Source organism: Delphinus delphis, chromosome 11, assembly GCF_949987515.2.
Source record: "Delphinus delphis chromosome 11, mDelDel1.2, whole genome shotgun sequence".
In the NCBI taxonomy this organism is placed as follows: domain Eukaryota; kingdom Metazoa; phylum Chordata; class Mammalia; order Artiodactyla; family Delphinidae; genus Delphinus; species Delphinus delphis.
The window spans coordinates 11,937,952-11,964,187 of record NC_082693.1 but is presented as its reverse complement, the minus strand read 5'-3'; the positions used below and the strand labels follow the sequence as shown (position 1 = coordinate 11,964,187).

The 26,236-nt window shown below is 40.1% G+C and overlaps 1 protein-coding gene across 1 annotated transcript in view; it reads left to right on the top strand.

The window, feature by feature from the left end:
• Positions 1–26,236, top strand: part of GUCY2C (guanylate cyclase 2C) — a 77,956-nt gene that overhangs the window by 8,541 nt on the left and 43,179 nt on the right. Inside the window, exons 2-10 of the mRNA XM_060026119.1 lie at positions 3,435–3,547; positions 5,109–5,173; positions 7,975–8,190; positions 10,494–10,615; positions 12,061–12,157; positions 14,165–14,282; positions 16,357–16,489; positions 20,999–21,084; positions 23,434–23,545. Coding sequence (XP_059882102.1) covers positions 3,479–3,547; positions 5,109–5,173; positions 7,975–8,190; positions 10,494–10,615; positions 12,061–12,157; positions 14,165–14,282; positions 16,357–16,489; positions 20,999–21,084; positions 23,434–23,545 — 1,018 coding nt within the window. The 5' untranslated portion in view covers positions 3,435–3,478. The remainder of the gene's footprint in view (positions 1–3,434; positions 3,548–5,108; positions 5,174–7,974; positions 8,191–10,493; positions 10,616–12,060; positions 12,158–14,164; positions 14,283–16,356; positions 16,490–20,998; positions 21,085–23,433; positions 23,546–26,236) is intronic.

Here is a 26,236-nt window from a genome sequence, read left to right as displayed (position 1 = left end):
GCTGCTAATTGCCGACAGGAAGGCTGTATTCTGTGGTCCACGTGACCAGTGGGGTGACCAGAAAGGAGCGTGGGGAAGAGTAGACCACGGGACTCAGTGACAGGCTGTTCATTTGGAGTTCCTGCTTCCCTGAAAGGCCCAGAGTAAAGCAAGGAGTATGGTGCTGAGGTGAGGGAGGCCATGAAGACGCCACTGTTGGCCTTGGCTTTGTGGTCACTGCTCCTCCGACCAGGGCTTTTGTTCTGGACCTCCCAAGTGAGTCAGAACTGCCACAATGGCAGCTACGAGATCACTGTGCTGATGGTGAACAACTCGGCCTTCCCAGAGTCCCAGGTTAACTTGAAAGATGTGGTGAACGCGGGAATGGAAATAGTGAGACAGCGTCTGCTTGAAGCTGGTAAGAAGATGGTAACAGAATTCTCCTCCCTGTTACCACCTCTGGGGTCAGAGGGTTGCTAAGCGAAGACCTGTGTTCTCTGCCTGATCACCCAACCTTCTCTAAGGGCCTGGCCCACAGGCCTTTTCTATTTCAAGGCAATAGATCCTCAAAGAGAAGGATTTGAGCCCTACCTCAATGAGTTCACTCATGATCTACTCTGCTTTGGGGATGGCCCCGACCCAGGTGTTCACAGCAGTGAAATGTCCCAGCTAAAGCTGGATTTAACTTAACTGGACTTAAGTAGATAACACTACTCAGCATCAGGAAGGCATTATGTTTCCTTCTGTAGCTTCTCAGAGGCAAGATTTGGTCTGTGTCTGAGATTTCACAGGGTTACCAGTCAAGAAGATGAATTAAGTAAAGATCCAGGTGCTAACTCTTTCACTGGGATTTTTAATCCATCTATTCACTCTTGACATCTCTGGTGGCTGTTATTATGAGATACAGTCAATATGATAAATTTGCAGTCAAATTCAGTGTTGAAGTTCTTTATTGTATCTCTTTTTTGGGGGGTATAAGAAAATTATTTTATTTTACTTTTTAAAATGTTTTATTGAAGTATAGTTGATTTACAATGTTGTGTTGATTTCTGGTGTACAGCAAAGTCATTCAGTTGTGTGTGTGTGTGTGTGTGTGTGTGTGTGTGTGTGTGTATTCTTTTCCATTATGGTTTATCACAGGATGAATATAGTTCCCTGTGCTCTACAATAGGACCTTGTTGTTTATCCATACTATATATGCTAGTTTGCATGTATCTCTTAATTATTAAAATAAGCTATACCAGTAGATAAAACATGTAGAATAAAGGGGAAAAAGTCACCCCTGATAATTTCCAGCCACCTGGATATTTCCAGTATCTTTTCATATGCCTCTGAGTTTCTTGTTTTTAAGAACATAGTTGAGGTCACTATGGCACAGAAACAATTTTCTGTCCTTCTTATTTCATTTCACATGATTCTACAAGTGGCTTTCCTAGAGCTGCATAATCTTCTTAGCATCATGTGAATGAATGACCAATACCCCTTAGAGTAGATATCCTCCCAAATCATGTAATAATTCCCTATGGTAGGACATTCCATTGTTTTTAATTTCTCACGATGATTTAAAAACTACTACAATAAACATTTTTATGTACATAGTTTTTTTCCATGCTTTGAGGTGAGATTGCCGTAAGTATAATTACTGAGTCAATGAGTATTTCATACATCTTAATGGTTATTTATGGTTCTAAGGAGAGGATGTCTTAATTTTCTCTATTTAAATTTTGTGGTAATAATAGCAATAGGTATCATAGATCATATATGTGTAATAACTGTCTTCTGTGCACTATACATTTCTTCAGTCCTTTCTGAGACTGGATTCAGATACAAATGGATGGATCTGATCTAGCGCTGTAATGGAACTAGGAGGTCATTTAATAAAATCCCCTTATTTACCTGGGCAGTGTGGTATAGTGGAAAGAACATTTGATTCGCAGTCTGAGGACCTGAATTGGAGTCCCTGCCAATCTCATGCGAGCTATTTCCCTTGGTCTCCCTGAACTTGGTGTTCTTGTTTTTTGAGTACCTGTCAAGTGCTAAGTAAGATATAGAATCTCTTTACTCGCCACAGCTCTGTACGATCAACACTGCTGACACTGTTTCACAGCAGAGGTTTAACAACTTTGCTGCAGTCATACAAGTTGTCTGTTTGAAATGAGAGTCAAACCCCTATCTGTCAGATTCCACAGAGTGTATCATGTCACCACTGTAAGATCTTTACCCATCCATTGCTCGTGAAAATAAGGTAGTGGGACACTGTGGTTAGAAGCAGAGATTTGGAATCGGACAGACCTTGGTTCATATTCCAGCCTTTTATCCAACCATTCATCACCAGTGACCTCACGCAAGTTACTTACATTTTCTGAGCCTCAGTTCCCTCACCTGTAAAATGACGATAAATAGTAGTTTCCTTCTGTGGGTGTGGTGTGAATTAAATGAGGAGGTTCACATAAAGTACCTAATTCACTGACTAATACATAGCCAGAGCTCCATAAATGGCTGTTGTTTTATTGTTGCTGCTCTTACTGTTGTGCTTGTGAAGGACGTTGATATTGTGTTTGTTGCTGTGGTGTCAGAACACGTTACCAGGCATATCTCAAAAGTGAAGCCTGATTTGAAGTCATCCCATCCCATTGTCTAAAAAGTGTTCAGTATTTTCTTGAGAAATCACTTGGGATTTGGGGAGATAAAAGTAAGCAAAAGGACATCACAGCACCATAATCATGAGAGGCGGCAGCTCACCACAGTACGTTCTACAGAAGTGGTTCTCAAACTTCCCATCTCAAGGCCTTTTTACACGCTTAAAAATAATCATGGGTTCTAAAGCATTTCGTTTATGTTACATTTATCAATGTTTATTATATGGGAAATTAAAACTGAAAAATGTTCAAAATATTTTCTTATTGATGCAGTTAAAATAACAATTGTAAGAATTTGTTAACATAAATAAAATTTCATATTAAAGAAAACATATTTCTCAAACCAAAAACTCTTAGAAGTAGGTGGGAAAAGTGGCAGAAATTCACATTTTAGCAAATCTCTAATATCAGGCTTAATAGAAAATGGTTGGATTCTCCTATCTGCTTCTGCAATTAAAATGTTGCCATACTACATGTTATGTAGCCTCTGGAAAACCTCACTATATGCTCGTGAATGTCTTAAACTAATAGAATAGTTTCGACCCCATGGACCTCCTGAAAGAGTCTCAAGGTGCCTCAGGGGTCTGTGGCACACACTTCGAGAGCCACTGCTCTATAGCATATTGGTTCCAGAATCAGACTGCCCTATGTTCAAAACCCAGCTCCACTCCCTGCCAGCTGGGAACCCTGAGCAAGTTAACTTACCTCTCTAGATCTCCTCTTTCTAGAGAGGTAGAAAAATAAAGTCTCATGGCTGGTATAAACTTCCTGAGAAATAACACTAGCCTTCTCTTTCCCCTCATTTCTGGATAATAGGCCTAAATGTGACCGTGAATGCCAGCTTTATCAATTCGGATGGTATGATTTATAAGTCCAGTGACTGCCGGAGTAGCACCTGTGAAGGCCTCGACCTACTCAGGACGATTTCAGTGAGTACCTGCCTTCGCAGAGTCAGCTCACACCCTCCTGCCTCAGGAGGGCCGCAGCGTGAGCTCGGGCACTGGCCCGCCAGGATCTCTCACATCGTCTCCAGCTATGCAGCTGAGTGATTTGGGGACCAGGTGCTCTGACTGTATCCCCATCTATTTCCCAAGTGATAGGCACCCTCCAGGAATCTAGGAAAGCGGGGAGAACCTTAGCTATGTTCTGTCTGTACACGTTCAGTGGTATGGAGGGGAATTATTTTGTTTTCAGCTGTTTTTAGAACTTTTAACAAATCTAAATGTTGGTATTAACTGGTTTGCCTTCGTGTCCCTCAAGAAAAATCTGAGGTGCCCCATTAAAAAATATACTCTAAAGCCTTACACCAGACACCTGTTACAGTCATCACCATATGCACGGTCGCAGGTTTATCGCTTAAGGGCTGAATCTGAAACCTAACTTTAAAGTAGTAACTGTAATGTCAATCCGTAGAAATGGGAAGACAGAGATTCTTGCCTAGTTCCTCCTGCCAACTCCATCCCCAACCAGAGCTTTCTGGAACTGAAGAGTAGTCCAAGCTCTCTAGAGGCAGGTAGGGTGTGAGATGTCCCTTTGGTACAGAGACCTAAGGGAAGGCCGTCCAGGAAGCTGAGCACTGGGCACAGATCCATGGCTCTGAAGCTCTCATCAGTAACATCACATCGACCAGATTGGCCGCACTCCTGTCAGGAAGTGGTCATTCTTTTTTTGCGGTACGCGGGCCTCTCACTGCTGTGGCCTCTCCCGTTGCGGAGCACAGGCTCCGGACGCGCAGGCTCAGCGGCCATGGCTCACGGGCCCAGCCGCTCTGCGGCATGTGGGATCTTCCCGGACCGGGGCACGAACCCGCGTCCCCTGCACCGGCAGGCGGACTCTCAACCACTGCACCACCAGGGGAGCCCAGGAAGTGGTCATTCTTGATCATGGGAGGGCAAGGAGCGAGGAAGGGGAGTTTAATAAACAGGTGTGGCTCATCCCTGTCTCCGGAGGTGGGAGGTCCCACCTCATTCTCCAACACCAACAACAGAATGCTCCTAATCAGTTTCCCCTTGAGAAAGAGTGGAATTAAGATCTATAGTCTCTCACCCGGCCACACTGCATTTTGTTCTCTCCAGCCCCGCTTTGTAGCTCTCCCTAAACCCGAAACTTGCCCTGTCCTTGCATAGCACCTCCAAATCTAGCGTCTTCACCCCTTGACCTACAGATAACTGCTAATGTGACAGTCTGCCAGTCCCTCTCCCACCACTGGACATCCTCCTCTTGATAGAGTCCAGGGTCACGTCAGTCAGCTCACCTTCAGTGGGATGCCCTTCCCTCCATCCGCAGCCTCTCCCCTCTCGGACCCCTTTATCCCTCGGCTGGCCCTCGCCCAGCCCAAGGCATGCACGCGGCTCCTTTCTGCTCTACATTCTAACATCTCGAGAGGCCCGCTTTCTAGCCTTCTGGGAGCCTTCCCCTTGCTGGTTCTTTCCTGTGCATTGATTCACAGTTTTAGTTTTAGGAATTGGTTGTTATTTTTTTCTCCTACAGGGGACCAAACGGATGGGATGTGTCCTCATGGGGCCCACGTGTACCTATTCCACCTTCCAGATGTAGTAAGTAGTCTGGTTTGTTGTTTTCATGCCCCTGTGAATTGAAGTCAGGACATCATATCAAGATTTAACTGATGTATCAAACAGCAGTCTACTCAGGGCAATACAATTGAGGGTGCCAGGGCCCTCGTATGTTACAGTCTCTCTATAACTGTCATTCCCTCATCCCGGTAACTCTGCCTTTGCTCAGTGTGGGGTGGATGACAGTAGATATTCCACTTCTGTTACTAACATCTGAGCTTGAAAAGCAAAAAGGTGGAGGTGAAAAGTTAGACTCCAGGCAGGACACAGGGAAGATAGTGAACTTAGATATTTTGAGAGTTGAATAAAGGAAATCTTCCCAGAAGTATGGGCAGAATGTGCCCAAACACAAAGGAAAGTGCAGCACCCTAGGGCATTAACAGGGCTCTGTTCCCTCCTTAGGGCTGTAAGAATAGGGAAGGTAGCAGGGTTCTTATTTCAAAGCACTATTTGAGGATTATATATATAACATACTAAAGTACTTTGCACAGTGCCCTTATCAGCTTAGAAAAAAAAGAAAAAGCTTCCACTGTATTTAGAGTGAAAATACTTCCTGGCTTTGGGAAAATCGCCCTCATCCCTTTCGATCATTTCACTCGGCGTAATTCTCCTCACTGCAAAACACTTTGTTCCGCCAGATCACCTCTCCCCCAATCCAAATCCCTCTCACAGGCCTTTCTTTCCCCTTTTTCATCTCCCCGTGAATCAAGGATCACCCTTTGTCTACACAGAGAAAACTATGCTGAAGGAACACTTGCAATAGGTTTTGAAGGGTAGACATTAGACTTGTGAAATTTCTGTTGCAAAGTCTGCTTCTCACACCTCCCACCCAGCTGTATAAACAGACTCAGACGTTCAAACCCACACAGACCATAGACACCCCACAGAAGCACATTTGACCTCATCTTCTGTACCGAAGTGCAGACGAATACAGAATCTTATCTTCCTTGTGCTCATTCCAGCTGTCATCTTACCTGACCATTTACTGATATTGCTGGCGAGTGTGCCCAGAAGGAAAGGAGAAGTAGAACATTGATTCACCACTTATGAGGAACTTCCATGTGCAAAGACGCATTTTTGTTGTGTCAGAGCGGAGACAATTAATAGAGAAGGTGACGAGGACACTGGTGACCAATACAAGGCAGAGTGGAACAGGTTCCCTCAGAGAAGTACAAGCAAGGCGCTATGGAGGCACAGAGGGAATGGTCCCTCTGGTTGGGAGAATTAAGCTTCAAGAGGAGAAAGACTTCATGAAGGAGATGGTATATGAGTTGAGTGTTGAAGAATGGGTTAAATTGTAATGGGTAGAGGTGATGTGATCAGCATCCCAGCCAGCAGAGGGAGAAGCATATGTGAAAGCAAAGCATCAGGGAAGTGTAGAAAATTTGTGAAAGTCTGTATTAACTGGAGTGAAAGAGATGTATAGGGGAGTAGTAGAGAGAAAACTAGGAAAATTAGACAGGGCCGTATTTGGGTGGCCATGAGTTCTAAGTGAGGGAAGGGTTTTTAATTAGATTTGCATCAGAAACCACTAAAACAGCAGGGAAGTACCATCAGAAGCAGCTCAACTTTGGGGAAGAATGATTGGAAACAGTGTAGAGGAAAGGCTGGAGCCCACCAGGAGAGACTGAGGACAGGAAAATCAGGGGAGGAAGAGATCCTGAACTAGTGAGGAAGCAGTCGACTTGGAATAGGTGTATCGCCTTAAAGATATTTAAAAGTAGAATCAATAGCATTTGATAACTGATCGGATACTGGAGTGTGGGACGAAAAGTAGTTGTTGAAAAGGCTTTGAGATGTCAAAACGCTAAAAGAAATGGGAAAATCAGGATAAGGAACAGTTCTGAGAAACAAAACTAAGAGACAAATTTAACTGTGGCCGTGAGGAGTTTGAAATGCAAGCAGGACACCCAAGTGAAACCTTTCAGTGGAGCACCGAAGATGGAAGGGGAGGTCATTTTCCTCCCTTTATCAAATACATCTTAAGCATCTACACATAAAGCAGGCAGACCGGAAATGCTGCGGTGAACAAGCTGGGCGTGATTCCACCTTCGTGGCGCTTGCAGTCTGGTGGAGGAGACAGGTATTCAACAGGTTCTCACCCATGATTCCTGGTCTTAGTTATCAAGGAACGCTCTCCTGATGGATAAAGAGATGTTTAATTAAGGACCTGATGGATGAGTAAGTATCAGCCAGGCAAAGACAGAGGGGAGCAGCATTTCTGGCATCTGTAAAGACCCTGGTAGAAAATAAAGCTTGCTATGCTTAAGGGACCACAAGAAGACCCGTGGGCCAAGCAGCAGAAGGAAAACAGTAAGGTCCTCAGGTGATGTCTGTCTCAAAGGCCGTCCGTAGAAGAGCTGGCAATAAGGCAATGCATGGAGGGAAGCTGCAGAGGGCATCTTCTGGGCTTTACAACATTTGTAGTAGCCATGGTGGCCCATTTTCTATTTTTTCTCTGCCCTACTCCCCGAAGTCCATATGTCCTAGCCTAGATGTTAGGACAACCCAATGACAACTCATTTTAGAATAAATCGAAGTAACCAAGCCACATATACAAGAAGACACCCAGAGTATGTGTAGAACATAGCATACGTTCAGTAAATATTGTTTTAGATTCACCTGTAAGGGACAGACCTATATCCATGGAACACCTGCTTGAGTGACCCTGTTTCATTTTTGTTATTTATACCCACACGCTGAAACAGCTTAAAGAGGGATCTTATTTGTACTACTTAGGTTGTTAATCCTGATACTGGTTTCTCTCTCACCCCTTGGCATAGCCTTGACACAGATTTGAAGTATCCTATGATTTCAGCTGGAAGTTTTGGATTGTCGTGTGACTACAAAGAAACTTTAACCAGGCTGATGTCTCCAGCTAGGAAGTTGACGTACTTCTTGGTTGACTTTTGGAAGGTCAATTATCTTCCATTCAAAACTTTTTCCTGGAACAGTACCTATGTTTTCAAGAATGGTACCGAGTCTGAGGACTGTTTCTGGTAAGCAGGACCATTAATGTCCTTCTGGCGCTTAGCAGGGAGAGAAGCCATAAACTCTCAGCAGGCCACTAGTTATTATCAGACATGCCTTCCATGAATAGTAGCATTGGGAATGGAAACCAGCCCACTTTCTTACACACAAGTGGTACATAGCTTACATTAATTGATTTCATCCTTAAGCTGTAGATATATTTAGATAAGGCTGTTTGTTACTCCTGTTTGAACTAGGTATATTAAGCATAGCTCTCTGAAGTAGATACCCATTAACTTTAGGTCAAATTGAAATTTCACTTGGAAGTATACAACACTTCACTGATTCCATGATCTAAATCAGTAGCAACAGGTAAAAATGTCTGTTTTTTTTTTTTAACAGCAACTTTGAGTCCTTACTTTTTGCCAAACATTGCACTAAGCACTTTTTTTTTTTTTTTTTGGTTTGAAGCCATTTTTTTTTTTAATTGGAGTAAAATTGCTTTACAGTGTTGTGTTAGTTTCTGCTGTACAACAAAGTGAATCAGCTATATGCATATCTATATCCCCTCCCTTTTGGACCTCCCTCCCACCTAGGTCATCACAGAGCACAGAGCTGAGTTCCCTGTGCTATACAGCAGGTTCCCACTGGCTATCTGTTTTACATATGGTAGAGTATTTATGTCAAACCTAATCTCCCAATTCGTCCCACCCACCTCTTTCCCCACTGCGTCAACATGTCCGTTCTCTACATCTATGTCTCTCTTTTTAAAAGAATTTTTATTGGAGTAAAGTATAGCTGATTTACAATGTTGTGTTAGTTTTGCTGTACAGCAAATGAAAAATGTCTTTTCAAGAACATGTTTTAAAAGTTACCTAATATTTATTTCCTAAAAGGAGTGCATGGAGTTATTCAAGGTGGCCACAATTTTCTTCCTGACCTCTACCCAAATTGTTATTAACTACTAGAATGTAGTGGTGTAAGAAGGAGAGTCTGATGTTGAGGCTGACAGTCTTAGGATATGAGGTCTAAGATTCAATTGAATAATGAACGTTTATTCTATAGGATGTGCAGCTAATGTTTCATATTAATAAAAAGGAATCATATGGAGTGTGTTATATGTCTTGAGAACGCTGAATAAATGTTTTTTAAACATATTTTCAAAAAGTTGCATTTTCTCTTAGAGTTTTTTAGTTAACAGTGATCTGATTTATTTTGTTGTCTCAGTGTGATTGACATAAAGTGTCTATGTAATCGTAAGTACGTTGACTAAATTTTTTTCTAATTCTTCCCAAATGGCATAAGTGACCTAGCAATAAATATTTATATATTGTAGATTTATTATTTATTTATTTCTTGGCTGCGTCGGATCTTAGTTGCGGCACGCAGGCTGTAGCTGAGGCGTGCAAGCTCAGTAGTTGTGACATGCGGGCTTAGTTGCCCCAGCATTTGGGATCTTCGTTCCCTGACCAGAGATCACACCCACGTGCCCTGCATTGTAAGGTGGATTCTTTACTACTCGACCACCAGGGAAGTCCCAATAAATATATTTTCATGAAGGTAAACCCTCTAAAGAAAAGAGAACAAGTACTATGATCTCCATTTTACAGATAAGGAGAAGGGAAACGAGAAGTAAATGCTGTCATATTACCGTGCAACATGATAGCAGAGAATGTGCATTCTGCCTGTCCTACACCAGTTAGAAATCGTTTCTCTCACAGCTTTTCAGAGGAGTAAGAGTGGTGGGGAGAGCAGGATCTTGGGTACCATTGCTAAAATAAAATCACAAGGCCCACACAACTCCAGCAAAGGTGGCAGAAAGAATCTCTTGAAGGAGTCTGCAGTAGCTCTCCACCAAAGCATCCAGAGGACCAAAATAGGGTACCCCTGGGAACACACAAGAATCAGCCCTAAGGCAGCACCCTAGAAAGTTTGGGGTGAACTTAGAGCACACAAAAGTCCTTTCCACACAGTAGGAGAAATTATTCCTATCAACTCTGAATTTTTGTACTATAGATTCACAAGTTTCCATTTATCTGTGATAATGGGACAAGCAGAATAGTCTTCCTTCAGCAAATAACAAGAAGCCATTATAAGGGATTTGCCAAATGTCTACTATCTGTATATATACACGAAGATTCCCTAAAACTTTCCCTAAATTAGATGTCCGTAGTCCTAACCATTGGTATCACGCTGTGTATTGTCTATTGTGTAGAAATGAATTTTAGGTGAACAAGTCCCTGGACAGATCTGTAAACAGTGAGCAAACAACATGGAAAGCCATGAAGAAACTAAGCTGATTTCTTAGAGTTTCTCTTTTTCTCTGTTCTAGGTACCTCAATGCTCTGGAGGCTGGAGTTTCCTATTTTTCTCAGAACCTTAACTTCAAGGGGACGCTGAGAAAGGATGACGAGTTTCAGCGTATCTTAATGGGCCAGAACAGGCAAAGCAATGGTAAGAAGACATGAAGATAATTTTTGGCCAGCTACGTCCACACAACCACCACCTCCCTATGAGTCATTTTGACAAATCTACCACCACAGAGCTATCATCGTTACTGTATATTTTGTGTATATTTGCAGAGATCTGTAGCTGCGGGCACCTCCATTATACTGTTCCTTTTGCTGATTAAAACCTTATCCTCTGAGCAAAATTAGCAGAGTAATGTTGAGCAAATATATTAACATTATGAAAGTAATGATGATGCTAAAATCCAGCTTTTATAAGCCAAAAATGTTATCACGATCCACTATTAGTAAACTGCTTTTTAAGTTCACCACAATCTAATATATTGTTGGATTTGTGACGAATTCTCAAATATTCTGAACCCTCGTCCCCTGGTGACCAAGAGGATGTATTTATTTATATGTAGCCTTAAGCAAAATTACCAGTTAGGCAAGGATTGTCTCACTTTGCTTTACTCTGTCGGTATTTTACCTGCCTAATGATCTCTCAGTTATAGGCCAAGTGTGAAAGGCCAATGGGATACTAAGTTATTTGGTGATTTATTTCACTTTCCACAGAATTCTTTTTGCAAATAAGAATATATCAGGAGCAAAGGAATCAACTGTGGAATTTTCTACGAGGAAATGTTCTTGCTTGTCAGGATTTCCTGGTATCGCTTGAAGTATCATTTGCTGTTATAATTAAGCGTTTGCCATATTAAGAGCCTACCATATGCAAAACGTTAACCAGGATATGGGGAACAAGAAGTATAAGATGATTCATGTCATAAAGTGTTTACGGTTCAACTGGACAACACAGTGTGTGAACAGATCTAATGAAGTGTCTCCCAGCTTATTCATCTTACTCATCAATCCATGCATTTGGGAAATCTGGCTGCAGTGGATAGGAGAGCTTAGAGAATCAGACTGGAACTCGATCACTGAAATCACTTTCTGAGCTAAGAAGCTGCGACCAAAACCCAAGGAAAGGTGCTTAGGAAGACTTCATCAGTTCTCACATTAATTTATATCTTTTCCAGCTCCTTTACAAGTGGCAGGGCCCTTCACTTACCACTGAAAATAGCTTCTATAACTACTCCAGGCTCGTGTAATGGAATAAGCACGAAGCCAGACTCCAATACTTGACTATCAGAATTATTCATCCACCGGTTTTTTTTATCTCATTGACATTTTAGCTACAGTCTCCTTAAATCAGTAAAATTAAGGGCAAGGACTAGATGATTCTTTTTAAGATCCCATGCGGTTCTCCTCTGCTTCTATGACTGTAAATGAAAAATAAAAGGAGGGGGGGAGTAAATTGGAGGAACTGGTGTTAATCTTAAAACACGAATGTAGCATGGACTTACTGGGTTCAAATTCAGGCCCCCGGTTCCCTTCCTGCTTGGGAGTAGACTATTGTATATTTTTCTCCCTGTCTTGCTCTCTCTCCTGCAGTGATTGTTATGTGTGGTACACCAGACACCATCAACATCCTCAAGGGTGACCGAGCAGTGGCTGAAGACACTGTCATTATTCTAGTGGATTTATTCAAGTAGGTATAATGTTTGGAAGAACTCTCCTCCTTTCAGAAAGGAAATACTCTAAGGATTTCTGGAAGATATTCTCTTTTCTCACGTTTTGCACAGCCTAAAATGGGATTCTGTATGAAGATAATACTTTAACCAGTGTTTCGTTTCTTCTTTATCACACCCTCATTCTTATTTAATTAATTATAGCTTTAGCAGAGATGTATGCCTTTGACATCACTATCATGTCAAATACAAAAGTTTTATGAAATCCCCATTAAACCCGCATGCTCATTCAACAAAGATCCTGGTCTTCAGCCTGATTTTAAGGTGTTTTTTTTCCAGGCAGTAATAAATCAACTAATATCCCAATCATATTTCTGAGAACGTGGGCCCTATCTATGCCTTCAATTGCTAATGGCCTTTGGTCCTAGATTATTTTTCCTTCAGCCACCTTCGGTAAGAGAAAAATTCCCATTAAGTGAATTTGATTTACACAGTTATTCTTTGCCCTCTGTGGTATAGTCATTGGGTGGTGATCTTTTCCTCTGCACTTATCTGGAACTAAGGGGAGAAAATTCTGGAGAACAGAAACTACCTTTTATCACATTCCCTTTTCACTACTCATTTTCTAACATGGTTGGAGACCCCACAAACAAACTGTGCAAAGGTAATATCTGAGTCAGATGAGGCTTAAAAAAGGTGTTGCTGGTACACCTGTGTCCCTTGCCCCATCAGCTAGCTCATATGACTTCACTTATCTGATTGGATCATTAATCATTCCCTGTCCGTATTCAGACCAGAAGCTATTCCTGCACTATATCATATTTGCCTAGTCATTTCACCCACACTAAATGCACTTGTCCCAGTATTGAGAAAAATGAAGCATAGGAAGTGCAGGCCTATCTTGTTCACAAAGATAAGCTAGTCAACCGAGCCTTTTAGCTGCAGAATACGAAAAAGAGGGCAAAATGATCAACATTTTATTCCTACAGCCACACTGATAGCTGCTTTCAATAGCTGCTTTGCCCTCTGGAAGGAGGCCTCAATGTAACCAGGCTGGTGTAATTTTATTTTTAGCAAATCCTCAATCAACTGCCGAAGTGTTGGCATTCTTTTGTCACTATTCCCTAAGGACCTCTGGGTCTGTTTCGGAATGCTCATGAGATAGATTCATCTGAAACTAGACATAACTTGGGTTCAAATTCTAACTCTGACACTTCTGGTTCATTTGCCTCTTGGGTATTACTTAGTATATCTTGAGATTCTCATTTGTAAAGTGAGAATAAAAATGCCTACTTGATAAGGATGCTTTTAGGATTAGATGTGACAATATGCGCAAACTATTCAACACAGTCCTCTGTACGTAGATGTGTTCACCTACTGTTTGCCTATTAAATGATGGTCATCCTAGTTACAGCGGTTCAAGCTTGTCAGGTTATTTGCATATTAAAACATTAAAATGATTAGGAAGCTTGGGACCCATATGATTGGCAGTGCCATCCCAGACGGTATCGAGGGTCCACAGTGTACCAGATACTGTCTAGGAGTCGAGGATACAAGGACCGATAATCTAATGTTAAGAAGCTTACAGTGTTAGAGAAAATGCTTAGTCTTTTCATGCTTATGTTTCACCATCTGGAAAGTAAATTTAATTCATAAAATTTCTCTCTATCCTATCCCTAAATCTCTAAAGTGTTATGAGCACTTAAGGAAAAGAAAGTTTCCAGGTATAAGCCAAGAGTCATTAAGCCTTGAAAAGAAGCTTATGTGCCCAGAGCCCCTAAGAAAGCTTCCTCAAATCAGTATCTGTGTTCTGGTCTTCCTTTCCGTTTGTGTATGTTAACCACAGCTGCCTAATTCCTGCTATTCAAGGTAGCAGGTGTAGAAGAAACTTATCTGGGAAAAGTAGAACATTTTGCAGGAAAAAGATGTTTTAAACTATTTCAAGCCTGCTGTATGAATTTTAGAAGCTCCATTTCTATTTTTGGAGGAATCTAATTTTCGTGAGAAACTTGTACTTTTTATTCCAGTGACCACTACTTCATGGACAATGTTACAGCCCCCGACTATATGAAAAATGTTCTTGTTCTGACACTGCGTCCTGAAAATCCTGTCTCAAATAGCTCTTTCTCCAAGAATTTATCACTGGTAAGCTTCATATACATATATATATATATATATATATATATATATATATATATTTTTTTTTTTTTTTTTGGCAAGGGTGAAGTATCATTCTTCCATTTGGGACCCCAATTCTAAAATAAGCAATTCGTTTTTTTCACTTGTTCCAATTCACTCAACAAATGTTAACTGAGGCCAATAGCAGGATTCCTGCTACTAAAACTGTTACTATAGGTCACTGCGCTAGGCTCTAGATCAACACCACAGTGCACACTGCTGTAACATCAGAACAGAAATGACAGTGTGGGAAGATCAGAAGAAGCCCTGCTAACGTAGGGGAGGTAGAAATTAAACAATGAAAGATAAATGAAGTCCCCTACCTCTTAAAGCAACTTTCTGCTGGCCCTGATATCACAGTTCTACCTCTAGAGATACATATTCCTAGGTTAAGACATTGTCCTTTTTTTTTTTAAATTAGGTTGGCCATTGTTCAGATTTGTCCAGGCGAGGCCTGGTTTATTCCTCTTATCCCAGCATCCCATCTGGTTTAGCATTTGTCCCAGAAAAAGAACCTCCAATTGGACATTAAATCATTAATGTCTCAGGACTTCCCTGGTGGTCCAGTGGTAAAGAATCCGCCTTCCAATGCTGGGAACGCGGGTTTGATCCCTGGTCAGGGAACTAAAATCCCACATGCCGCGGGGCAACTAAGCCCACGCGCCACAACTACTGAGCTCACATGCCTCAACTAGAGAGTCTGTGTGCCCACGTGCCACAAAAACTGCAGACAGAGCCCATGTGCTCTGGAGCCCACACGCCACAACTAGAGGGAGAAAGCCCGAACGCCACAACTAGAGAGAAGCCCACACGCCGCAAAGAAGACCAGACACAGTGGAAGAAAATAAAGAAATTAAAAAAAATATATTTTAAAAAATCATTAATGTCTCAATTAAATGCAAGACCCCTGCCTCTAATACCACTTTGGGTTTTATCAGTCACTGCACCTTAACGTGACTAAATTCATCGGATGTTTTCTGCCCTCAGACACAGTTGAGAGCAGGTTTGGAGAGGGAAGTGGAGGGGCAGTCTGTCCTGAGGACCCTGAACAACTTTGGGATGACAAGGCCCAAAGAGCAGTGAGGAAAGTTGGGGACCTTTGAGAGAAACACAGTTTTGCCTAGACTAGCAGTTCTAAGCCCTGTGTTTTGCAACCCTGCCAAAATTAGGGGCTGCAACCCCTTTGGGGGCTGGGTCTTAACTGATTCTTTTCATGTCATGAAAGGATGATTTCAGCAAAAGACACTGAAACCAATGAGAAGTGTTTTAGTTTTTCCTTTTTATATTTTCTAGCAAATATACTTCTGGGTGTAGTAGTATTCACATATCATTTGCACAGCTTCTAGGCTCTGGCAAAAGTCTGATTCTTCACAGGTGGGAGTTCCAAAGTGTCTGACCCGACAGAACTCACGTGGTCTCGGGGGGGCACAGAACTTTTCATCCATAGCCCATCTCTGTGAAGACAACCACACAACTGTGGCAAAGGCAGAGGAGTTCTGACCCCCTTCTTACGTTTCCCAGGGCAGACCTTTGTGGCTTGAACTAACACCCAATCAGGACTATCTCCAAAGCAAATTCAATGGTATCACCCAATCAAAACTCTTCCCACCCCATCAGGATACTCAAAGGCAGTGGGGTTGTTTTTGTTGCTATTCTCTTTTCCTCTTAAATGAAAGCGTTATTTCTATATAAAACCTTACAGGAAACGAAAATGCTGTATGTTGTCCTTCCTGGTCAAAGTAAAATATTTTCTCATCATGGGAAGGAGGAAGCACAGCTGCTTTTAGATACTTCCCTAAAGGCAGGGTATGCAGTTTATTGATCCCAAGAGAAGACAGAATTGTCACGTGGGGATGATAAAGAGCCCTGGTCCAAGAAAAGTTTTTCCAAAACTTCCTTTAATACCACCCCTACAATTCCCCTAATATTCCTTTACCTTTCCAGTTACCCTGCTGACCCCAAGAATGTGTTTCTCCAGGTTCAAGACCAGAATCTTTTTTTTTTCTTGGAACTCATTTTAAGATTTTCCTTTCTCATTCAGACAAATGATTTCGCTGCTGCCTACTTTAATGGAGTCTTGCTCTTTGGACACATGTTGAAGATATTTCTTGAAAATGGAGAAGAAGTTACCACCCCTAAATTTGCTCATGCTTTCAGGAACGTCACTTTTGAAGGTACCGGTTTCCTAGGAGCAAACAACACTTACCTAACAGTTTCTAGAGGAATCTGATGAAATATGGGCCCTATGGGCAGACTTTGGGAAGCAAAGAGAGGGTGTGGCAATAAATGGATCAACAGCTAAATACCTTTTAACTTAATTGGAGGCAAACATAATTGCATAAACCTCGGGGATGCTATAATCTATAACTAGACCCCAGTTTATGCTTCAGAACTTGAGAATCTTTGGATATCAAAGAAAGAGCAGGTAGCTCAGGCCCGGTACTTATGAACAAGCTCATCACAGGGCATTTCGGGCAGTGATGTCCTGACTCTGCTTAGAGACCAGCAAGAAGAGAAGTAGCTGCAGTTTAATTTTCGTCCTTCCATATCTCCCTTTCTGTCCTTTCACCATTGAGTATGATGTTTGCTGTGGGTTTTTCATATATGGCTTTTATTATGTTGAGGTAGTTTCCTTCTGTTCCTAGTGTGTTGAGTGTTTTATCATGAAAGTATTGAATTTTGTAAAATGCTTTTTCTGCATCAATTCATATGATCGTGTGGTTTTTTTCTTCATTCTCTTGTAGTGTATTATATTGATTAATTTTTATATGTTGACCCATCCTTGCATTTCAGGAATTAATCTTATTTTGTCATGTTGTATTCTCCTTTGAATATGCTATTGAATTCTGTTTACAAATATTTTGCTGAGGATTTTTTAGATCAATGTTCATAAGGGATATTGGTGTGTAGTTTTCTTTTCTTTTGGTGTCATGGTCTGGCTTTGGTATCAGAGTAATTCTGGCCTCATAGAATAAGTTAGGCAGTGTTTCTCTCTCTTCAGGTTTTTGGAAAAGTTTGAGAAGGATTGGTGTTAATTATTTTTTTAATGTTTGGTAGAATTCACTGGTAAAGTCATTAGGTTCAGGGCCCTTTCTTAGGGGGTAGAGGGTCTGGAGATTTTTGACTACTGCTTCAGTCTCCTTACTAGTTATCGGTCTATTCAGATTTTCTGTTTCTTCATGGTTTTGTTTTGGTAGGTTTTGTGTTTCTAGAAATTTGTTCATTTCAACTAGGTTATCAAATTTTTTGGCATACAGTTGCTCATGGTACTGCCTTATATTCCTTTTTATTTCCTTAGAATTGGTTGTAATGTCTCCACTTTCGTTTATGATTTTAGTAATTCAAGTCTTCTCCTTTTTTCCTTATTCTATCTGGCTAAAGGTTTGTCAATTTTGTTGAACTTTTTGAAGAACCGACTTTTGGTTTCAATTGATTTCCTCAATTGATTTTCTATTCTGTATTTCATTTATCTCTGCTCTAATCTTTACAACTTCCTTCCTCTGCTAGCTTTGGGTTTAATTTGTTCTTCTTTAACTAGTTCCTTAAGTTGTAAAGTTAGGGTGTTGATTTGAGACCTTTGTTGTTTTTTAATGTAAGCATTTATAGTTATAAATTTCCCCTTAGCACTGCTTTCACTGTGTGTGCCCCGTAAGTTTTGGTGTGTTGTATTTTTATATTCATCTATCTCTAGGTCTTAAAATTTTTCCCTTGTAATTTCTTTTTTTTTTTTTTTGTAATTTCTTCTTTGATCCATTGATTGTTTAAGTGTGTGCTGTTTAATTTCCACAAATTGGCGAATTTTTCAGTTTTCCTTATGTTATTGATTTCTAACTTCAGCTCATTGTGGTCAGAGAAGATACTTTGTATGATATCTATCTTTTAAATTTTACTGAGACTTAATTTGTTGCTTAACATATGGTCTATTCTGGAAAATGTCCTACAGGCACTTGAGAAAAATGTGCATTCTGCTGTTGGGTAGAATGTTCTGTATTTGTCTCTTATATCTAGTTGGTTTATCATTTTGTTCAAGTCCTCTGTTTCCTTACTTATCTTCTGTCTTGTTATTCTATCCATTAGTGAAAGTGGAGAGTCCACTACACTGTCCATCTCTCTCTCTCTTTTTTTTTTTTTTTTTTTTTTTTTGGCTGTGCTGGGTCTTTTTGCTGCGCACGGGCGTTCTCTAGTTGTGGCGAGCAGGGGCTACTCTTCGTTGCAGTGTGTGAGCTTCTCATTGTGGTGGCTTCTCTTGTTGTGGAGCACAGACTCTAGGCACGTGGACTCTAGAGTGCAGTTTTGGTAGTTGTGGTGCACGGACTTTGTTGCTCCACAGTATGTGGTATCTTCCTGGACCAGGGCTCAAACCCATGTCCCCTGCAGTGGCAGGCGGATTCTTAACCACTGCGCCACCAGGGAAGCCCTGTTCATCTCTTAAGTCATGTAGAAAACAAAAAGTGGAGTAACACATTGTTCTTACAATAATACTAGATTTTATAATTGCTTGTGTATTTACCTTTACTGAGATCTTTATTTCCTCACATGGCTTCAAGTTACTGTCTATTGTTCTTTCATTTTAACTTGCCAGACTCCCTTGAACATTTCTTGCAGGGCAGGTCTAGTGGTAGGTAACAAACCCTCTCAACTTTTATCTTAGAATGTCTTACTTTCCTTTCACTTTGAAGGACAGCTTTGTTGAATAAAGCGTTCTTGATTGATGGTTTTTTCTTTTAGCATTTTGAATATATCAGCCCACTGCCTTCTGGCCTTCAAAGTTTATAATGAGAAATCTGCTTATAAATCTTATTGAACATCTCTTATATGTGATGAATCACTTCTCTCTTGCTGCTTTCAAAATTCTATGCCTTTGGCTTTTGACAGTTTGATTATAATGTGCCTTGGCATGGATTTCTTTGAATTCATCCTACTTGGCATTTATTGAGCTTCTCGGATGTTTATATTCATGTGTTTCATCAAATTTTGGAAGTTTTCAGCCATTATTTTTTTAAATAGTCTCTTTACCCGTTTTTCTGTCTTCTCCTTCTGGGACTTCCACAATGCATGTATTGGTCTGCTTGCTGGTGTCCCACAGGTCCCTTACACTCTGTTCACTTCTTTTCAATCCTTTTTATTTCTGTTCCTCAGATTTGATAATTTCCATTGTCCTATATTCAAGTTCACTGATTCTTTCTTCTGCATGCTTAAATATGCCTTTGATCCCTCTAGTGAATTTTTTATTTCAGTTACTGTACTTTTCAGTTCCAGAATTTCTCTCTGGTTTCTTTTTTAGGTTTTCTACCTTTTTATTACTATTTACATTTTGTTCATACATCATTTTCTTGACTTTATCCATGCCTTTCTTTAGTTCTTTGAGCATCTTTAAGACAGTTGTTTTAGAGCCTTTGTCTAGTAGATCCACCATCAGGTCTTTTTCAGGGATAATTTCCATTGGGTTTTTTTTTTTTTTCTCTTATTTTGAATGAACCATACTTTCCTGTTTCTTTGTATGCTTTGTGTTTTTTGTTGAAAGCTGGACATTTGAATCTAATAATCAGTAATCCTGGAAATCACATGGGGAATGGGGAATTTTCTCATTCCCCAGGGTTTGCTGTTTTTTGGTTTTCCTTTTTGTTTTTATTGTTGTAGACTATCTCTGCCGAGGATCAGCCTGAGGTGTAAACTTAAGGTCTTCTCAGGTCTTTTCTGAGCCTCTGCCTTCCCCTGGGCATGTGTAGTAGCTTTCTAATTTCCCCCACATATGCAGTTGCTTGAATATTCTAGTCTTCAATGTCTGTCTCTCAAAGGGGAAAAAGAGAAAAACGAAGGGGGATTGAGGGGAGCACCAACCCTTTACATCCCTTGACAGTCATAATCAGCAGAGGGGGAAGGGCTTCAACAATGGGGGAGGTGCAGCGGCAGTGGCTGCCACCATTTTGCCTGCACCTCTGTGAACCTGCTAGCTGTACCTATAACCTGGAACAAGTTAGTAATATTTCTGACCTCAGACTTCTCATCAATAAAATGGAGATAGTAACAGCTTCTATGTCATGGTATTTGGGGAAGAATAAAATGATAAATGCATATAAAGCACTTAGCACAGAGCCTGGTCTAGGAAACACAAAATAAGTATTAGCTGTTATGTTGAACCATGTGAAATTGCTGATATTTCATCAATTTTTTTCTTTTACCTAAACAGCCATTTCATAGGCTCATCCTATATGGCTATCATTTCATAGTTGAGAAAACTGAGACTCAAATAACTTAACTTTTTCAACTTAACTTTTTCAATGTGTTCAGCTCATACATGGTAGTGAGGGATTTTGACCTTTTTACAGTCTAAGTTAGATTATGGAGCGACAAACACTGTGCCACTAGTTTAGTCAATACTCTCAACAAAAACTTGTCACTAATAATCAGGAGAAGTCTACTGACTGATTACATTTAGTGTCACCATTCTAAATGCAATGAAAAAGAATTTTCCTTCTAACTAATAACATCTCTTATAAAAATATCCTTCAGAGATCTCAGGGCCAAGAACCAATCCAGATGCCCTCAGATTGCATCATTAAGGTCAATTTTTCAGTAAAATAGAGCAATTTGAATCTATTTTATACCCTCTGTCAGGATGTAACTGGTCTTTCAGTCAAGAAGTCAACAATGGCCTCTAACTCTTTCTGCTTTTGCCCTAGGGCGTGTGGGTCCAGTGACTTTGGATGACTGTGGGGATATTGACAATACTATGTTACTTCTGTACACCTCTGTGGACACCAACAAAGTATGTCTGACTTCTTATCGGCAACTTGGGGTTAAGTGACTAGGTGAGGAGGGTTCTCCTGGAAGGTAAATATTGGGCTGGCCAAAAGGTTTTCTGTAACTAAGATCTTACAGAAAAACCGAACAAACTTTTTGGCCAACCCAATACTAGCAAAGGAATTAGAGAAGTTATGTTTAGAATCTAGAGGTTAGTTTATTTCAGATTTATGATTATGCCCCCCTTGGGGCCATATTCCTTAAACATTTTCTCCCATAGAACTTCTTATTCAGAATATCCACTCTATTTACTGTATAAAAAATACCCACCCAGAAAACACTGGTATAAAGACCAGACTGTTGATGGGATACCAATGAGAAGGTGATGTTTTTTCCTAAGAATTGTTTATTCATTTCCACAACTAAAAATTTGAATGAAGCATTACCTCTTCTCTCTCCTTCTGAAGTCTCATGAAAATCATTAATTGTGTGATCCCTCTGGCACATACAAACAGCCTTCTAATGTTATGCTTTGTGTTCACACACTATATATACATAGTACATATCTATCTATAGATAGATATTTACACACCTACATATGTGCTTTATATTCACACACACTATATATAATACATATCTATCTATCTATAAATAGATAGATAGACATATTCACACACCTACACAGTAGGTTCTTTGAAGAAAGGGGTGGATCTCATTTCTCCACGTCTCCTGTGCTTAGCTTCTTATCTGGCACATAGGTGACGGCTGCTAAGTGTTTAATTTAAAAACAAAAATACCTGCCTTTATGTCACCCAGAGTTGTGCCCATCATGAACTAGAAGCCACTGTTCTAACCAACCAAATGGTAGGTAGAAACCTTTTCTTCTTTAAGAAGTTAGGTCCTGACATAACCAGGAATCTACTAGAAAAAGTTTTTCATTTTTTCATGTAATTTTCCAATATGAGCATTCTGACATCCCTAACCCATATATTGAGTGTATGTATTGACCCAGGTTTGTAAAAGACAACTATGATGCGAAATGTGGAAAGCAAGAGAAAAGATGCTCAGATTGAGAAAGTTAAACTAGAAGTTCGGGGCAGGGGGTAGCAGCATTTCAGAAAAGTAAAGCATCGTTTTTAGTTACATTGTTTTATTTATACTGAACCTTTACTACAATGCTGTATTTGGCATCATACCATGGGAATACCTTAAAATGCAATCTGCTCGATATTTCAGTTTCTAGTAGTAACTACTGAGGTAACTACATGCCCCTCTAAGTTATTTGCACCTGGGATGATGGCTTTGCCTCCCTTGGAGAGAGGCAGATACCTGCGGTGAGATTCTATGTCAGCCTTATGATTGCTCTTCAAAATGAAAAATGTGGTTCTGTGTACTTGCTGTCTCCACAGGCAAGTCTAGTTGAACTTTTCAATAATCTAATGCCATCAGTTGTGCTATATGATATGTATCTATGGGGAAACCAGGGGTTAATTCTCAAAACATAGGGCTATAGATAAGTTATTCCATAACCAGAGTAGGTCTCAGTAGAGATATAATCTACCAGCCCCTAATATATAGGATATTTTCTATCCTCAATATATGCAAGTTTATATTCTGTTTTCAAGTTAAGAGTATAATTTTGAGAATGTAAAGTTTTGTCCAGAATGTTTTGAGGAAGCAGTGGTGAATGTAGAAGGATGAACATTCTCCAGATGCCTCTTACAAAACTGACTCAATATATGCAGCAGTAATTTAAGGGTATATTAATATTTCCATTGACAGATTACTTGAAAAAGAAACCTTTTATCTTGGAAACCTAGTGAGTGCCGTGTCTAAGAAAGTACATTAGAGCGTAGGGCTAGAAGAGATTCAAAAATTATGTAATTGACAGAACTTAAGAAATGTAGAATTCTCTAGGAGCCCCTTGACGTGCATAAATATGGATAATGGATGTTGGCTATGGTGCATTTTCTCAAGACATCATTTTTAGTAGCAACTTAATATTGTGCAAAACACTGCTGCCTCCCTTGTCATGTGACTTGGAGCTAGCCATTTAATTTTTCTTGCTTCTATTTTAACATTAGTAAAATGAAAGACTTGAACTAGAAAGACCCAAAGAATCTCTGCTGGGCAGGTGTAGCATATGGTCATAAAGAAACAGAAAACTAATCGGCCCACATGGAGCTTAAATCCATGTTCATGATGAGAACCAAGTAGATCCTGACTAGGTCCTGGCTGGTAACATTTACCTTGTTTCACTGAGAAACATTGCTATGAAATTCAAATGTCATTGGGCAGCACGGCTAATCTCATCAGAAGTCATTCTAAAATGTCTTTTTCTGTTCATCCTTCTTCTTTTCATGCCCCGACACAGTACGAGGTTCTTTTGACCTATGACACCCGCGTAAACCAGACTAAACCGGTGGATAAGAGGCCCACATTCATCTGGAAGAACCACAAACTTCCTAAAGATAAACCAGACAAGGGTAAGATATCCTTCATGAAGCTTCTTTTCCTGAAATTGTCTTTTTGGTAAGGAGAGTAAATTCTGTGGTTTATGAAATTAGCCTGTGTTTTTGTTTTGTTTTGCTTATTGTCTGTATTAGATTTGCCAGGTTTGTAAACATGGACTTTACGTCTCTGTCCAATGAATAATATTACAGTTCTGATAAAACACTGAAGATATCCCATTCTAATTTAGCTATAACTGTCTTTAAGATAGGGTGTCTTTAATAGGGTGTCCTACCTACCCCTTGACGTAAATTTTCCTATAGAAAACTAGGTTTGGCAATCGGCAAAATGAACACAGAGACGCATAGTCTCACTCCATTTACATTTTACTGAAGGAAACTCATGGAATGTATATTTCAGCAAGGAATACTCGATGTCATTAGGCTGAGGGTGGTAAGTGAGCGTGGCCTCTGAAGTCTCCCCCGTTTCCTCAGAGGACACATACTTGGGTCATAATGACGGTCACCTTCCTACCTGAGATGAGGTCCCATCATGTCATGAAAGCCCTAACACGGCTAGGGCTTCACCCATACAACTTGCCATGCAACTGTATAACACTGACTGTCACTGGACAGGGCCAGCTGAGTGTCTCATGGGCAACAAGGTGTCAGGACACTCTGCCCATGGCTGTCTTGGCCAAGGCTTTCCACAATGAATAGTAAGTAATTCCATATTACTAATCAATTTTTAGGAAAAAAGTTTAAATTTGAACAAATATTTATGCCCAAAGATGCAAAAGAAAAAAAAAAGGTGGAAACATTATTAATAAAATGACTTAGAAAACTACAATGTATTCAGAAGTGGGGCAACATGCAACCAATTAAAAATAATTATTTACAAAGAATTTTAAATGACATTGGAAGTTATGAGTAAAGTAATACAGCTTTTTTATTTAATGAAAGTCTAACTTTGCAAAACAATGTATAGAAATAAGACTGCAGAAAAGTATGCTAAAATGTCAATAGTCGTAGCCTCCGAGTAACAGTATCCTAGATTTTCTTTTTGCTTTTTTATATATTTCTTAATTTTCTAAATTTTCCATAATGACTCTATTAATTTACCATTTTTAAAAAATATTAAAAATTATAAACTAGAAATACTTCTATCCTAGCCCTGCTCTACAGCCAGAAACTCTGGCTGAAAGGTTGATCTGGCTGAAGAGAAGAGTTCTGATTAAATGGGCTTGTTCACATTATAGCTGTAACTATGTTTCTAGTTCTTGTGTTCCATGAGTCAAATTTGGTTAAAAATGAATCCTGTGTTTTTAGTCAATAGACATGAGGCAGTTGACTGAAGCAAAGAGAGAGGTAGGAAGTAGGGATCCCATTCTTCTAAATGATTTACTGTCATCATGGCTTTTTAAAGTTGATTTGTTTTCTTTAGCAAGCTTTTTTTTCTTTTTAATTATCTCTAGAACCATCTTCAAGCTTCCTAGATTCAAGCCAAACTTGAATATATCTCTTTTCTCACAGGCTTCTGCAACTCTATGCTTCTTTCTTTTGTAATTTTTTGAGTTAAAATTATTTTTCCTTTTCCTTAATTATAGCCCTCAGTGACAGAGTTGGGTTGTATTTTTAATATATTTCTTTAAAAGTTTTTAGATATTTTGGTTATTTAACAGAAAGTCTGTACTGTGTAAAATAATGAACTTCTCAAAACATGAATTTTGAGAGAGTTCTCATTATTTACCTAAACGAGATCACATTAAATATTTACATTACATACGACAGGGACGTTGCCTCATCCTGGGCAACTTTACTTCATCCTCAGTTAACTAGAAAATTCAGTTAGCCAGAGCTTTTCACTCTTTAACTGTTACATTTAGTTTCAGACTTTACAAATTAAGTAACTCAGTCTTTCAAATAGTATACAAATAAGATAGTCATGCCCGGTCTTTCATCTGTGTACACAACTGCCAACTAAGTAACAGAACGTTTCATCAGGAGATTTCTACCATCACTGTCTTTTCATTCATCTGACAAATATTTACTTAATGCCAGACAATGTTCTAAGCACCTGGGATGCAGCAGTGTACAGCGCAGATCTGGTTCCTGTTCCGCACCCAGGCCTTCCTCAGCTGCCTCCTGGGTTCCAATGACATCCATCTGTCTTCCTGCTCAGCCCCACCTCCTGCCCACCTCAAACCCAGCCACCACTGCCGCCAGAGGGATAGCGCAAATCCAGTCGCATTACCCAACTGCTCTAACCCTTCGATCGGAAGCTCCACTTTGTCTTCAGAGTCCAAATGACTTGTTATAGCACGGAATGTCCCTGATCTTCCCACGTCTCCAGCCTTCTTTTTCATCTTACCTGAAATCTCTTCCCCACTCTCTCAACTTCCTCCTACTTCCTTAAAGAAAGGGTCTTGCAGCTTCATGCTCCTGGGTCTTTATTGATGCTACTCCCTCTGACTAAAATCTGTCCCACACCCCCCCATAGAACTAGTAAACAACCACTCATCCTCAGTGTGTAACTTGGATTTCACCTTTCCTAAGCTTTTTCTTAGCATCTCAGGAGGTTATTGATGCTGCCCTCATTACACCGGACTTCTAGCATATTACTTATATCTCATTTATTTGTTTACACCATACACCATGTAAGTGTAGGGTCCATTCTTTACTCAAACACGGTGCCTTGAAAGGAAGGAAAGAAGGAAGAAATGAAGG